At 38.2% G+C, this 15,131-nt stretch overlaps 2 protein-coding genes and 1 non-coding gene across 5 annotated transcripts in view; 2 read left to right on the top strand and 1 right to left on the bottom strand.

Annotated features, from left to right (window-relative positions):
- dhrsx (dehydrogenase/reductase (SDR family) X-linked) overlaps positions 1-2,827 on the bottom strand; it is a 39,968-nt gene extending 37,141 nt beyond the window's left edge. Inside the window, exons 1-2 of the mRNA XM_043235391.1 lie at positions 2,608-2,827; positions 2,388-2,447 (exon numbers count right to left, since the gene is read on the bottom strand). The gene's annotated coding sequence lies outside the window, so the exon portion shown is untranslated. The remainder of the gene's footprint in view (positions 1-2,387; positions 2,448-2,607) is intronic.
- A 517-nt stretch (positions 2,828-3,344) lies between these two features.
- cd99 (CD99 molecule) lies at positions 3,345-14,331 on the top strand. Of its 3 annotated transcripts, XM_043235414.1 has the most exons (15): positions 3,345-3,491; positions 3,676-3,925; positions 6,395-6,430; positions 6,653-6,703; positions 6,819-6,848; positions 7,063-7,104; positions 7,361-7,381; positions 7,498-7,530; positions 7,876-7,923; positions 8,206-8,286; positions 8,901-8,936; positions 9,036-9,059; positions 13,304-13,411; positions 13,987-14,037; positions 14,271-14,331. In XM_043235414.1, exons 2-15 carry the CDS (start codon positions 3,865-3,867, stop codon positions 14,303-14,305), a joined length of 657 nt encoding a protein of 218 aa, XP_043091349.1. In that variant the 5' UTR covers positions 3,345-3,491; positions 3,676-3,864; the 3' UTR covers positions 14,306-14,331. The 3 variants fall into 3 exon arrangements, with proteins under 3 accessions (XP_043091349.1, XP_043091357.1, XP_043091340.1); XM_043235405.1 differs by lacking the exon at positions 3,345-3,491 and having other exon boundaries at positions 3,609-3,925; XM_043235422.1 differs by lacking the exons at positions 3,345-3,491; positions 13,304-13,411; positions 13,987-14,037; positions 14,271-14,331 and adding an exon at positions 9,604-10,272 and having other exon boundaries at positions 3,602-3,925.
- Positions 13,749-13,840, top strand: trnar-ucu. Its single transcript is given in 2 exon segments — positions 13,749-13,785; positions 13,805-13,840. It is a non-coding gene; the product is annotated as a tRNA-Arg (tRNA).
- Positions 14,332-15,131: the final 800 nt, after the last annotated feature.

The raw sequence follows: 15,131 nt of genomic DNA, 5'->3' as shown, positions 1-15,131 counted from the left end.
GTCATTATTTACTCACTCTCAACACAGGTCGCTCTTTTTCCAAGCACAAATTAAAGACCTTTTCATTTTGAACTTTCGTTCGAAAGTCCTGGTAACTAACACTTAGAAGATCCAAAAAGATCATAAAGGCATCGTAAAATGAATCCACGTGAATCACCATATGTCTTTTGAGTTATTCATTTAGCAATTATGCAAAAAACGGCAACAGAAATCATCATTTGTGGTCAAGCTCGAACGTGATATGGATTTATTTTACAGTGCCTTTATGATCAGTTCGGATCTTCTTGCATTCATTTTTAACACGGAGACAGAAACCTTCTCAGGTTTTAGTTCAGAAGGTTTGACCAGAGTCTTGTGGTTTTGGGAATGACAAAAGAGTGAACAAATGATAATTAAAATATTTTACCTGCATGAATAATAATATACTAATCGATGTGGCATTATAACTTCTTTAATGTCACCACCCAGCTTCACATTGTTACTGATAGCGGTTAGAGACATGAATACAGTGAATATATGTGTTTATTGATATCTTTAATACAATTATTTGTCTGCCCCTGACACAATCATTGAAAAATATGTACCGTATGTGCATCACCCATCTATTTGTTTATTTAAAACAGTTATATGACTAGAACATCAACACCGACGCCAAAAGACAAGTTTAGTTTAAGGCTCTACATCATTCTATTCCCTCTCCCTCCTAGAAACATTACGCATCAACTTGTTTTATATCCACTCATTATGCGTTTTTTGTTTCTATCCAAGATTTCACATCGAGCTGAAGAACAATACATCTGGGTTAACTACCCATCTGCCCTCTATTTGTCCTTCACGCGGGAGATAAGCTCTCCTCCGGGTTCTGTCGGCACTGAGCGCTTCACCGACACCGGTCCGGGTCCGGCGGTTCTTTCTCAAGCTCCCTCTCATAGGTGGCCCGGGTTCGAGGGCGCCGCGGCTCGTGATGCGCGGCGGTGACTGCGCCGACTCTTGAGATTCCTCTCACGTTCAGAGAGGAGTATTTAATCGGTGAGTCACAATGCTCGTGGCGTGAAATTGTAGCCGTTTCGCAAAAGAAGAAACGGGCGAATAGAAATATAGTCTAAACAACGGAAACAGGGACGGCTTTGTCGAGAACGTCTGCGTCGTAAACGGAAACAAACACGTGAAGACACGTGAAGCTGTAGTTCTCGTTAGATCTCCATAACGAACGGCTGGGGGCACGAACCGAATTCCAAAGGCGCTCTCTCGGGTCTTAAGCGCACAACAGGCGAACCACAGGTTTCTATGGCAAGCCGTTTCACTGCGCAAACCCAAACGTCCATATTCAATATTGCTAATAACTGAGCTGAAATTAGGCTTTCTGACCGGTTGCACGTGCATAATCGATTCTGGCTTCAGATAGCCTGAATGTTGCTGAACACTGGTCACGGACGCGCAAGCATGCTTTTATAAGCTCTAATATAACTGAAATGGATGGCCTAACTACTGAGATTTCTCAGTGATCGTGGGTTTGGAGAGATTGGAGTTTAGCTTTAATTTAAAAAAAAAACTAACTAACAAAAAACTCACCTGGGCTAAAGTAATCACTTCAGGTAGGTAAACTGGGACGAGCTTGAGCTAAACTCTGCAGGATGATGGAGAACCCTGTGCTACTGCAAAACTGAAATACAATATTCTGCCATAGCTGACATATTAAACATACAACCTGAAGAAGAAAAAAAAGAGAGAGATGTCGTTTAATTTAAAGGAATACATGTTAAATAGGCTTGCCATAGGTTTCCATAAAGTTCAAGTGCGATGAACTGGTATAAGATATTTGCTTTAGTGTATATGACAGCAGAAAAATGAGACATCCATAAACTGTGCACCTCAAAAACCACTGACAGACCTCTATATTATATCGCAACTTTTATCGTTCGTTTTCGCTCGAAACGCAGCGTTTTTTTTTTTTTGCTTTCTGCTGTCTGTTTGGGAAGGTGAGAATCACGTTTATGAAATGCGATGCAGTACCTGCATATAAACTTAAGGAGAAAACAAGTTCGCTCATTAAAAACGGCAGCAAAAAAAAAAAGTCCACTGAATTTGATTCAAACGCGACAAAGACGCCTTTTTCGAGTCCCCGATTTCAAATGATTTAAATAGTTCAAAAGCCTGGAAATAGCGCATACGCAGTGATTCGAGCCGGTATTTGTCCACATTAACAGGTGGACGGAAAGCGGATCGTTTCGATGCTCGCCGACAGCCGGCGAAGCGCAACACGTTACTGCAAAAGGACACCACAGTCAATGTCGGTGTATTAAAAAACCCCGAAAAATAGCGAATCGGTGCAGTGCGCTCCAGATTCTCATTCCAAGAGTTTAACAGGTTAGTAACAGGGCACTTACCAGAGTCACCTTTTGCTCCCTTGTTGATCAGTGCCAAAGCTGGGACACCCGGTGCATGTCCTTAAAGACGCATCCAATAACGTCAATCAAATTCCGTGATCACAATCCACATCTCGACATATATACCACAATATCACGTACAAAATGAGCAGGATCGCAAAAATAAACAGTGCAACCAGTATTGCTTTGGTGACTGGGGATATTAAAGACTGCATGATACCGGCGAGCTGGAGAAAGCAGACACCGTGAGCGCAATGAAGATGGATACGCGTTCAGGCGACAGCGGCGTCCGATCCGGTCCGTATCTGCATTGGTGCGTGCCGAGTGGGGAACCTAGAGTGAGACGCGTGGGCTCTTCAAACACATGACACGCGAAAGAGCGCTGCCTCATCCACTGGTGATCTCTCACACCATTTGCGCAAGGGGGCACGATACTCTGAGGTCCCTTCAGGATACCCATCATCCAATACCGCTCGCTCAAAACACAGATTCAATCAATTAAAACGACAAGGGTGTTAACGCGAAATGTTAGAGACATTCAGAAAGGAAAATGAAACGAAATAGCTCTTTATAGTTATGGTTGCGTTGTAAAGTGCCTTTTAAAAAAAAGGTTTTGAAATGAGTATACGCTCTTATGGTTTTTGTCCTACAAACGAGGTGTCCTTGAATTATATTGTTAAGAGGACAAAAAATGACAATGGGTTGTGTTTTATTTCAACTTTAATCCAAATCGCGCTGGGAAGATCCGTGTAGCCTATAACGGTGATTCTCAGTGAGTCAGATCAGAAATATTTACCGTAGTTTTATTCATCTTGTAGAGCCGTTTGGACGCTTGTATTGTTGCAAGGCGTTCGTTTAGCGCTAGATGGCGACAGAAAGCAGTGTGTTCGCTGTCTGCCAGGGGGCGCTGTCTCCATGTCACCGCCGAAGCCAAAAAAAAAAACGTTGAAATTAGAAGCGCGTCTAAAACTGGCACGCGCATGTTTAGCGTTTACCAGAAAAAAAAAAAACTTAACTTAAATTCAAAACACAACGAGACTGTCAGTCTACCACAAGTAGCCCAAACAGTCCATTTTGTACAACGTCACCTTCAGCAGATTTTTGGTAAACATCTTTTATTTAACGTAAGAGTTGTATATCTATCTGTAAATTTCGTACAGGCTATATGAAGAATGTTTTTTTAACAATTCCTCAACGACGCGCGCCGCCAAGCTCAGAAAGGCGCAGGTAGGGCGTGGCGAGGCGCGTCTTTTTCCTGCTCAGTGTTTTGAATCTTCTCTCTAATTAGAACGTGAGGAGAACCGAGCCGAGGAACAGCACCGGACCGCGCTCGGGTCACTCTCTGAGGGGCGGGTCACCGAAGTTACTGCGCGACTTTGCCTTCGACATACTCGCGGCTGTGGCATTCAAAACTCATAAAGTTTGATATCTTTCAAATTGCATTGTTTTCGGTATAATCGTGCGTTTCTGCAGCAAGATGACTTCACACGCGTGGATTTTACTTCTTCTGGCAAGTCTTGTGGCGACAAGAGCGCAAGGTATGGGTTTCTGTCTAAACTGTTGACGTTTTGTTTTGGTAACAGCGCTTGTATAAATGGGTACTAAGTATTGTGCCCAAAGTAAGACCCAAAAAGAACGCCGTTAACCGTGCTCTGTATGAACGATAATAACGGGTGTTTATTTATTCGTACGAAAAGGCTGTGAATGTTTGAATGACCGAAAACTTTGGTTTGGTACATTGGTTTGACTCTGAAATGAAATCTTTCCACATACAAGCTGCATGACTCACCAACCCATGGGAAGAATGGCAAGAGAATCGTAGGACTAAGTGTATTTGTTTCTCTAACCTTCACATAAACCCTTACGAAAATTAACTATGGTTTTACTGCACTAACAGTAGTTTAACCGTGGTATATGTCGCTGTGGGTATAGTGTGTGTGTCTATATATATATATATATATATATATATATATATATATATATATATATATATATATATATATATATATATATATATATATACTACATGGATACTACAATGAAACCGTGGTTAATTTCCACAAAGGAAATGTTTAGAAGCATGACCAAAAGTTATGACATACAAATAAAGTTGAGATTAGTCATCCTTGAACATATTCCCAACTCCCTTTGCCTTTATTCTCATTTAAAAACACGTACTTTACATGTTAAAATGCACATTTCAGCATTTATTCGTTTCTCTTTGACTCACAAGTTAATATTTCCACGCTAGCAGATGCATGGGTGTCATGTTTTAACGCTGCGCTGTTCCATATTTAATGTTTGCTGCAGGCATATGAGTGAGTGACAATAAATAATTCTGGCAAACACTAATACAAACATTGTTAATGAACCAATGATAACAACTTTCTCATTGTTTAGTTTCTTTGCCCAGCTGGGAAAGCAACCGTCATCTCCGGTTAGACTTCGAAGGCCATAGAAAAACTTTTTTTTTTCAAAAGCATAACATTTTGCTCTGCATTATCAGCTGTTAAATTGCCTTTACCAGTGTACTAAATATACTTTATCCCGTGATGCCGACCCGTACTTCCTGTTTTCCTGCACTGCGTCTCAAAGTTAACCGCAGCCGCTTTCTTTTGTACAGAATGAGACATTGATGTTTTGGCGCGATCTGAGATTAGTTTCTTCTAGCTTGTTTAGGGTTTTAATGGTGCGAAATGCTCACAGAGCAGCGCCACGTGCGAAGTTTTCAGGCCACAAGCAAAATCAGACACACCCAAACGATAATTTAACGTTTGCAAGTAATACCTGCGTCAAGTTTGCCTGAATCTTCACCTTTCCTCAACTCTAAATGTAGTTCTTCGCAAATGTGTTTTTATGCAATGCACGGAATATGGCAAAAAAACACGCACCCGGATAAAAGGATCGCTCTGGTTTCAGTCGTGACTCAACCAACAGGCATCATGGGTTTTGCATAGACCACAATGAAAACAGTCCATTGCCTGGCAACATAAGCCACAGGATGCGGCCTCCGCCGTGGTGTTTCGTGTGGCGGTTATACAGTCGCACGCTTAACATCAAATGTGTCGCGTGTAGTGTACATCCGAAAACCTATCCATATTTTTGATGTTAAACCTAACTTGGCGTACAGTTTTGCTTTATGCCATCGAGGGTTGGGAGGGTTTGGTCACAATGCCTATCTAATACGAGGTACAATAGATGCATACAGTGTTTAACTGGGTGGGGTTTTCATGTAAAAGCGAACTGTCAGATTCCAGTCGTTTAGCCTAGTCAAGGCCCTCTGGGAACTAGACTGGTTTTTTTGAGTTGGTGACACAGATGGTTTTATTTAGTAGTAACTTCGAACAAGGAAAAGCGCTAGATGCTGTTTTGTCGCTTCCTTCGCCGACTCGCTGTAATGCTAATAGCCTTTTATATTTGGAAATGATTTCAAGAAAAACAATTACTTTCGGTGTCATTTGAGTCGCTTCGCTTGAGTTCGATTTGCATCCTTTATTTGGGCTGCGCACGGTGGTGTGGAGCCACATGCAAATCGCATAATGCAGCTCAAATCATGCTAATTGGTTTCTATTTGATCAAATTTAACAATTTGGATTGCTAATGAACTAGTTCATAAATTAATTAGTCAAATTCCATTAGGCATTTATGGGCTGTTTATTGTAATGAATATTTTACATATCGGCTGTGTTTGTAATGTGACTGCGTATTGCTTAGAAATGCATGAATTGGGTGCTTTCAGTGGAAATGTTTGCCTTAGTAAAACCAACCAGTGCTTTTATAGTGATTGGATGCATTCCGTGTTGGAAAGTTATTCATTTTTTTTTTTTTTTAATAAGACAAACTTTGGAAATTTCTAGGCCTATCTGCCAGTTTTCTAGACATTTTCTGATGTATTTGGCAGTTTTTATTTAGTTAAGAGTAATTAAATTTAATCTTGAAATTTGGATTAAACTGGCCATGAAAGTACTAAAGAAATGTGAAATATTAAAATAACTGTTTTCTTGCAGATTTGGACCTCTCTGATGCTTTTGATGATGACGAGCGTAAGTAAAGATGACTTTCTATTTAATTAGTTTGGTCTCTCATTATATTGATATCTGCTTTTTGATGTTTAATTTGATATATTTAAATGTAAATAAATAAATAGAAAATATAATAAAGTAGCTCGAAAGAAAATGTGGAACGCCATACTCCCAAAGCGGACTGTTCTAGTACACCATTATTGATAATGTTCAAACTATTAACAGTATTATTATGATCTCTAGCCCCTGCAAAGCCAACAGTGAAACCAGCCCCACCAAAAAAACCCGATTCAGGTAACGTTCAGCATATTTTAGTTGCCGTATTTCATAATCGTACCGATCGAGTTAGGCACATGGAAGTATATGAACATGGAGACTTATTTAACATGGTTTCACCTCGTTCTTGTAGGATTTGATCTTTCGGATGCCTTCGATTCGGGTAAGAATTACGCTCATGCTAGTTTCTTTCATTAGGTCCTCCTGAATATGATCAACTTATTGTTTATTCATGCTCTTGTTTCTGTATTATAATGTTCTAGAAAAGCTTTCTAAATTTAAAATTTCCCAAATCCTTTGGCTTTCAGTTTAATAACAAAGTTCGAATTACCCTAAACTCAAAATGAAAATGTTGGACAATTGTTTTTTGTACACAGACCCGAAAAAACCTCCAGTAGCACCCCCCAAATCAGAAGATGGTAAGACAGCATTATACTGAGGTGTTTATGAAATTGTTTAAAGTTTGTGGGTTTTACTTTTATTTTAGGGTTTCCGTTTAGTTTCATCATGTTTTATAGCAATATGAATTAACAGCATGGATTTATGTTAGGGTTTAAGGTTAGTTGCAAGTAAGTGCATGTAAAAGAAAGTGCTAGCAGGTTACATAGGAACGTTCAATCCGAGAATTGAATGCGACTAATGTACTGCATTGTTCCTTTCTTATTTTATTTGCAGATAAAAAGAAACCATCTGGAGGTAAAATATACACATGCATACACGTCATAATTCTGTTTCTACCTCAAATCAGGTGTTACTTCATTTTTTACAGTAATCAGGTTAAAAATGTAATAACACAATATTTTCATTCTCAGGTGATTTCGATCTGTCTGATGCATTTGGTCCAGGTAAAAATGAGTGTTTTTCTATTAGGCTGTGTGTAGTGTGCTTACAGTTTCTTTCTTATAATCTAAAAATATAGATAATGGGTATTAATGCATTTCATTACATAGTCGTGCGAAGCAACAATTAGCTGTTATAAAGGTGCTATTTAGAATGATTGGAAAGACAGAGCCCCGCTCACACCGAAAATTAGAATAACTATAAAAATAACAATATTAGTGTTCACACTAGTGTCCATTTCAGGCACACGTGCGTATGCTGCTTTGAATGAACAGATTATGGCATACGTTTGTATTTTTCATATTGTATTTTACGTTTGTATATTTTGTATTTTTCCCCACTATTTCCAGATATTGAGCCCAAAAAGCCCGTGGTCCCACCTAAAGAGAGAGGAACTGGTACGTTTTTATGTTTACAAGGGTCTTGTACTGGTGTCATTTTTGGATTATTTTTACTGTGTTTGAGAGGGTGGAAACTGGATGCCACTTTGTCATAATTCATGACTTCAGTTACATAAAGAAATAACTTATAGCAGTGTTTTGTTATTGTTTAGAATCATGGCTGACAAGCCGTTCTCCGAAACTGTTAACTTGCTAACTACTTGCTAACTAGCACACTAAAACAAAAGTGTATTTACGCAGCTGTTCTCATGAAACTTTGCATTTATCTTTTTTATCAAGGCGGTGGAACTTTTGATGACACAGACCTCTCTGATGTGAATGAAGGGGGTGAATACAAACCCGATGGGGGCCGAAGTGGAGGTTTGCATCATTATTTTTCTTAATTTGGGTTTTCTTAAGGCTTGGACACATCAAGTCGACAATTGGCCGTCAGTTGTCATCACGCCGTCGGCAAGCGTCTGTCGGGACAATTTTTTGCTGCAAAAGTGATGAAAACAAATAAGAAAATGAATGCAGCTTAAAAAGAATAACGCTATCAGCATAACTGATATTCAAAATGATAATCAAGCTCTGCTTTATTTACGTTTTGTATATCTGCGTTGATCTTATATACCTTTGTTTTGCTTTCTCCATTTGATAATTTACTGTTGATAGCTGCTTATACAGAAATATATAATTCTATTTGAGAATAGACTATGGTTCATTACACACATGTTTACATGCAGTCAGCTGAAGTCTGTGAAGTGTGCTTGAGTGCAGAGTTTTTTATTTTGTCCGACGCTACCGACGTAAGGAGACTTCTTTCCTGACTTTCAGTTTTCTATGACTCAGATATAGCCGATTTTCAAAGTCCAAGCCCCAAACGCAGTCACAATTACTTAAACCTGCAAGCATTCGTTATTAATGATGTTTTCTATGAAGTAGATCAGTGCTTTGAGTGAATCTGACTGTGATTTTTTTGCTTTTGCTTTAAGGGCGTGGAGGAGATGTTCCTCAGTATAACGATAATGGTATTTATTTCAATTTATGGCAAATACTTTTTTACATTTTTAATCTCTTAATCTTGAAATAGTAAGAGAGGTTTTCTTTTTTTATGTGTTTCTCATTAGGTGGTGCCTCTGATCAACCTCAAGGTAAATATTAAACATTTATCCCTATGATTTAAATTTAACTTATGTTTTTAACTAAAAAAGCCACAAGTGGGCCACAAAGTGAAGGTTATGGAGGATTCCACTGAAATATATGAAAACGAGTGCCTCTGGGAAGTGCCTATGCTTTAGCTGTTTGTCCTTTCCAAAGCTTGGCTTACTTGCTAGTGTTCTTGTCTTTGCTAGTGGAGCCAGCATGTCCCGTTTAGATTATTTCTTTAATCAAGAATGAGACAGTTCAGATGTCTGACCGCAAAGCTAGAATATTTTAACCTACAAAGCAAGACCATGAAGACTGCACTAGTCTGATGACTAACTGTCACTTACATAAGAACAGGGCAGTTCAACAGACAAAAACCATTATTGCGGGCAGTACATGTCCACTAGCAGATGTTTTCTTCTATGTCAGAACAGCCAGTGGTTGGTGAATAGTCGTATGCTGTACTTTTAGTATAATTGACATTTTTTTTCTATTCATTCTGCCAGTGGCTGTGCCCTAAATCTCTGCTCCGATTGCCTGTCGTTGCAGATCTTAACCAGCAGTGGCTCCAGATTATCAAGATGCTAGTCGATAATATACCAGAAGGCCTCAGTGCTTGGATTTCCGAGTTTAATCAAGTAGTAAAGCCCCTGCTAGAGCAGTTTCGAGGACTTCTGAATGTAACAGAGGAGAAGGCAGAGCTCTAACTGTCCTGGATAGCAGCCTCTTTTGCTTGTACGGGGTTTTTAAATGGTCTTACACATTGTTTACATGGTTGGAAGGTTACGCTTGGTTGTAAGGTTGGGACTGCTGGTGCTTTTTCAGGATGAGATGCATGTTTGGTGATGATCAGGTGATTAGTGATCGTGTTGATTTAGCTATTGGATACGAGGAATTATCTTATCGTATTACTGACTTGTTTTTACTGGTTTCTTTGCGTGTCGGTAAGGATTGTAAGACCATACGGCTACTTTCGGAGTTGGTAAGGTTTTTAAAAAGACTTTTAGAAATGAAAGGACTGATCAAAAATATTTGAAACGGGTTTTAAAAATGAATGAATTTTAAATTGTAATAATATGTTAGAATACATCGCAGACTTGGCAAGCATAAAACATGAAATAACTTCTTTAAATCTTGCCAAGTTACTGATATAACATGTTTGTATATTTAAAAAAAGCAGCAGGTGGAAGCCAAAGCAAATAAAGATTGTGAAATAAAGACTGATCATAGCATTTTTTAAAAAAATTCTTTTCCTCAGGACATCCTTATGACTTCAGGTCATTCTATTTTCAGCCTCCTTCTTCTTGTGTATGCACAATGTAAAAGTGTAAGAGATTGACTGGTTTTGCATGGCAGTTCTCAAACGAGGAGTTTCCCATCTCAGCCGGTTTTACAGTACAGCGAGTTAACCCCAAGGCCATGTTAAGCATTCCATTACCGCGCTTCCTTTTCATCGGCTCGTGGCTGCCATCTTATTTCCCGTTTCATGAGAATGAATGTTTGTCGCTGAAACATTGTCGCACAGTTCTCTTTTGGCCAAAACTCAGTTTTAGACTTACTTGACCTCGAAAATGTACCAGAAGATTGAAGTTGGCAAATGTTTGTCTGTGTGTGGGTCTCGACCAAAAGCTTAGCGCATGCAGGGATTACGCTGTCCCGAATCTCCAAGAGAGTAGAGGCGCTATAGGGATGCTTTTAACCCCAGATGCTTTGATGTTTTAAGGTAAAAAAAGAGGCTGATTCATTACACAGACAATCATAAAAATAAATCCTCATTATTGCCACCACTTTAACATGGGCTGTATTCACTCTACAGGCAAATCAGATTTATTTCGATTTATTTTTTTCAAATCAGGCCTTTTCAAGCAGACTATCTGCACTATTAATTGCAAGTGATCAAATCAGATTTCTGTGTCCAGACATAACCTGCTTATCTGCATGGGTTGCTGTGCTTATGACGCAGATGTAGCCACGTTTTTTGATGAGGATTTCCAAACGGACATCTCGATCTCCAAATAAGAAACTCACAACTTGCGAAAGAATATATTGTATATACCATGCAGCTTTGGCTTTGTTTGAATATTATACGGATACTTCTGCCGTTTCTGTCACCGATTTTGATGTCATTTAGGCTGATGCAGGAGTCATTTTGAAATCCTATTTGAGCAGCCAGAGCATCCAGACTGAGACGCATCTGTAAAAATATGATTGGAATCACGTTCGTTTTTTGGATGTGTGTGTGTGTGTATGTCTAGACATTCAAATCTAATTTAAAAATATTTTTTTCCCCCATCTGTCCAAATAAGGCCATAGAACCTTTTCATAAATCAAAATCTTCTTTATAGTGCTACTAGGTTCTTTTATATTTTCTCCACACTATTGTTTATTGGGAAATCCCAATGGTTATAACAAAACCCTTTTAAAACTCAATTTTTTTTTGGCAGGCATGTATTTTGAAGCACGTTGTTAATTTTTTGCTATTTTTGCTATTTTTATTTTTTTCACAAAGCATTGGGGTTCTTTTGTGTTCATTTTAACGTTCTCAGTTTTTTGGTCAGCCTCACAATTTGTCTAGTTCCTTTTCCACTGAAGTAGCTATTTTCTGTCGCTCTTTGATTTCTCGAAACATTTTAGCAGCTTTTTTTTGCATCTGTGATTCTTTTTAATGAAGTGAAACGTGAGAATTCCCTCCGTTGGGTTGATGTCGTAGTCATGCCCCGAGGGCCGTGACCTGCTCTTTTAATTGTCAGCACATCTCGCGGTGTAAACACCATCAACGGTGGCACATAGAGAATGTACTGAGCGTGTGTGAAGAACACTGGCCTGTCAGCTAATTAGCAGTTGCTTCTTATCTAGCCGCTCGAAGTTTAAGGAGACAAACGTGCGTATCTTCAGATGGCAAATAATTTAGCAGTCATTAGTTTGGATAAGTAGTTTTAGTCAGGTGACCTCATGCATGTGTGCCTGCTCAAAGATGAGGTCAGCAGGCCACACCCAGCATGTTTACACTGGATAATATGTCCCAGTGGTATCATAGCAACTCGAAAACTGCATTTATAGTTTAGTGAATTGCACAATTTCAAGTATGTAGTGACTCACTTTTAATATTATGAATGTCTCTCTTTCTGATCTATCCTATTAATATATGAGGACATTGCATTTTAGTGAATTTTCAGAGATACCAGATGATTGGATGTTTACCGTGACCACACCCTTTCCTTGGTTTAGTGACACTCTTATGAAAATATCATTTTATTATTAAGATTAATTATTATTTAAATCAGTCTATTTTTGAAATTGCGTGTCATTAATCAACATCTCAGAAAAATGTTATGGGGTTTCAAACCTAAATATGACTTTCTATCACGAAACAGGATGTTTTATACATATCCAGGACTAAAAGCATTTTTATTACACATTTTAGCAGACATAACACATGAATAGGAAAGGACGTTATATTTCAGTATACTATAAAATATTCTATATTATTATGAAAATCATGTCAATTATTACTCCTATTATTGCACAGCTTTTTTTTCATTACACGTTGCCCCAAAAACGCATTAATATGCAAAGTAGATTTAATTTATAGATACATTGTATATAATGAAAAAACCCTTTTATGGCCATTCTACACACATTTTGCAGAAAGATAAAAGGTATACAAAGTTTGGTTAAAAAACTAAAAATCTATTTAAACGAAATAAACTAATACCAAACTAAAATGTATTGGGGATTTTTAAAAATGTTCTTGGCTATGCATGTTCAGTTATGTCTTAAAAAACTCAGGACATAGCATAGCATTTTTTTTTTTTTTTTTTTTAATCTATGTCTTTAATGCAATAAACAATGTAAAGAAATCAGAAAACTTTTTTTCCTTAAACTTTTTTTCTCTGTTCTTAGTGCTATTAAATACTGTATGATTTAAAAAAAAAAAAAGTCTGTATGCGTGCTTCAAACTGTACTAGTTGCTATATCTGTTAAATTAAAAACAGGTCTGGTTAAAGAACAATATGTACAGTAACGTTTGCCAAGTTTTCTGTGGAGACTTCTTTTGCACCCCCTAGTGGCAAAAACTATTACCGTTCGCTTTCCCTCCTGTTATATTCCCAAGTCACTGTAGTTTTCTTATCAAGCTCTATTTATTTATTGATGAAGCCATATTAAATTCGTACACTCTTAAAGGATTTCGAAAGCGGCCTCTTTTTCCTTGTATTATGTGTTCTGTCTCTTTAAATATCTCCCACAGGCGGAGCTATGGCTGCCATCATCAGTTCAGTGGGTGTCGCCCTCCTCGGTGCCGCCTCAAGTTACTTCGCCTACCAGAAAAAGAAACTGTGTTTCAAAATACAAGGAGGTGAGTTTGGCGCTCTTCTTCAGTGAAAGAGTCAGAATCTTCATATAAGCACTACTTCGGTTTTGATTTTAAAAAGTTGATGACTTTTTTCAGCACTTCTGATTGCAAAAACAAGTCTTTAGACTTTAAACCTTTTTTTTTTAACTCTTAAAAGCTTTTATTCATTTGCTTCACAGCTGTATACGAGCACTTATGTGAGCCAGGGTACTTGGGTTATTTTAAAGCAGCTGAACTAATGCAGCAGCTGGTGTGGAGGAAGTGGGGGTTGGGTGTATGACGTGGCAGCCAGTTTAACTGCTCTGCTTGTATTACAAAAGCCCTCGGGTCCTCAACAGGTGGCTCTGTGGCGCAATGGATAGCGCATTGGACTTCTAAGCTACACTTAGAGAAGTGATTCAAAGGTTGTGGGTTCGAGTCCCACCAGAGTCGTGTTTTTTGAGAGACTGTTAAAAAGAGGTTAAAGGAACATTTAGTACGGACTTGTCCAAGTGCGTGTTATGCCACCCTACGACCTATGAAAATGGCTTCAACCAAATTAATTTGTGGGATAAGCTAAAAAGTGCGTTTTCTTGTAGGGGAGGATCCAGAGATTGGCAAAAACCCTGGTACTCAGTCTGACCCTCAAGGTAAAGGCTTTTATTTTTTATTTCATTTCTTTCCTCCTTTGGGCTGTTTTATTTTAGGCTTAACGTAAATGTAAGAATGCGATTCTGACACAATGTTATATACAAACTGTTTTCAACCAACTTTTCCTAACTTGGAGTTATGAAAGTTATGTTTCTTTGACCTGTTTTCTTTTATGATGATTTCATGCAAGTCTCACCTAGTGGATAACATTTTACTGTTTTCTCTCCCATAGTTCTCAGCAACCTGCTCCGTTCATCTGGACACTGAAAGTATGCGCCAGTCAACAAGTGGATTAAAAACCTTCCATCAAAGTTGTCCTAAAACCTAAATGCGTTCTTGTCTTGGAACCACTTTGATCCACTTCTTTTAATCCACTTGAGATGCTGACTGTAGATGCACACTGAGCATGTACAGCTATGAGAGCTCCACCCCATGGGAAACATCTGTTACGTGATTGGCTGATTTTAGTGTTTTAACAATGTTAAGTGTTTTTTTTTTTTTTTTTTTTTTTTTTGGATTATCTAAGTTGTATTGATTCTAATTTTTATTTCGTTTAAGAATGTACTTTTTAGTTTTCTGTTTTCAATCTTTTGTGTAACTAATTCATCTTTAGAGGAGGTCAATAAATGGCTCTTAGTGTTCTTTTAGTATTTCAGATAGTGCCAATGTAAGATACTGCACTTTAAAATGACAAATTGTTACACTTTTTTTGAAGTACAGCAAGCTGCTTAAAGGACTTCCTATTGCAAAGGTCAAGCTGTCTATATACAGGTGAATGCATCAGTTAGGCTTTTGTACATTCTTGCATTAGAAACTGACTTCTTCTTTTTTTTGAACCGATCAAAGCGAAGGCTATGAGGAAGAGGAGGATGTTACTGATAATGTATGCTGATGAGAATCTGAGTTACCGGTAGCACAATGCCAACTAAAATAAAATGATGGGACGCCAACTTCTGTCATTAGAATTTTTATATTTAAATACATTTAAAATGTGGAATGATTTGTCGAGGTAACAAGACGCCTGCTGTAAATACTACTGAAGAAGTTTATAATCACAACGACTTTCATTGAATGCAACTCTTTCGCCACCCAG

The sequence above is a fragment of the Puntigrus tetrazona genome, chromosome 1 (genome assembly GCF_018831695.1).
Source record: "Puntigrus tetrazona isolate hp1 chromosome 1, ASM1883169v1, whole genome shotgun sequence".
Lineage (NCBI taxonomy): Eukaryota > Metazoa > Chordata > Actinopteri > Cypriniformes > Cyprinidae > Puntigrus > Puntigrus tetrazona.
The sequence above is the reverse complement of the archived record's forward strand: the minus strand, read 5'-3'. Positions and strand labels throughout refer to the sequence as shown.

Bases quoted from the DNA above. Each gene is read 5' to 3' on its own strand.
- cd99 (XM_043235414.1), top strand. From the start codon at position 3,865: ATGACTTCACACGCGTGGATTTTACTTCTTCTGGCAAGTCTTGTGGCG. The intron at 6,431-6,652 runs GTAAGTAAAGAT...TATGATCTCTAG, and splicing joins TGCTTTTGATGATGACGAGC to CCCCTGCAAAGCCAACAGTG. The intron at 7,105-7,360 runs GTAAGACAGCAT...TTTTATTTGCAG, and splicing joins ACCCCCCAAATCAGAAGATG to ATAAAAAGAAACCATCTGGA.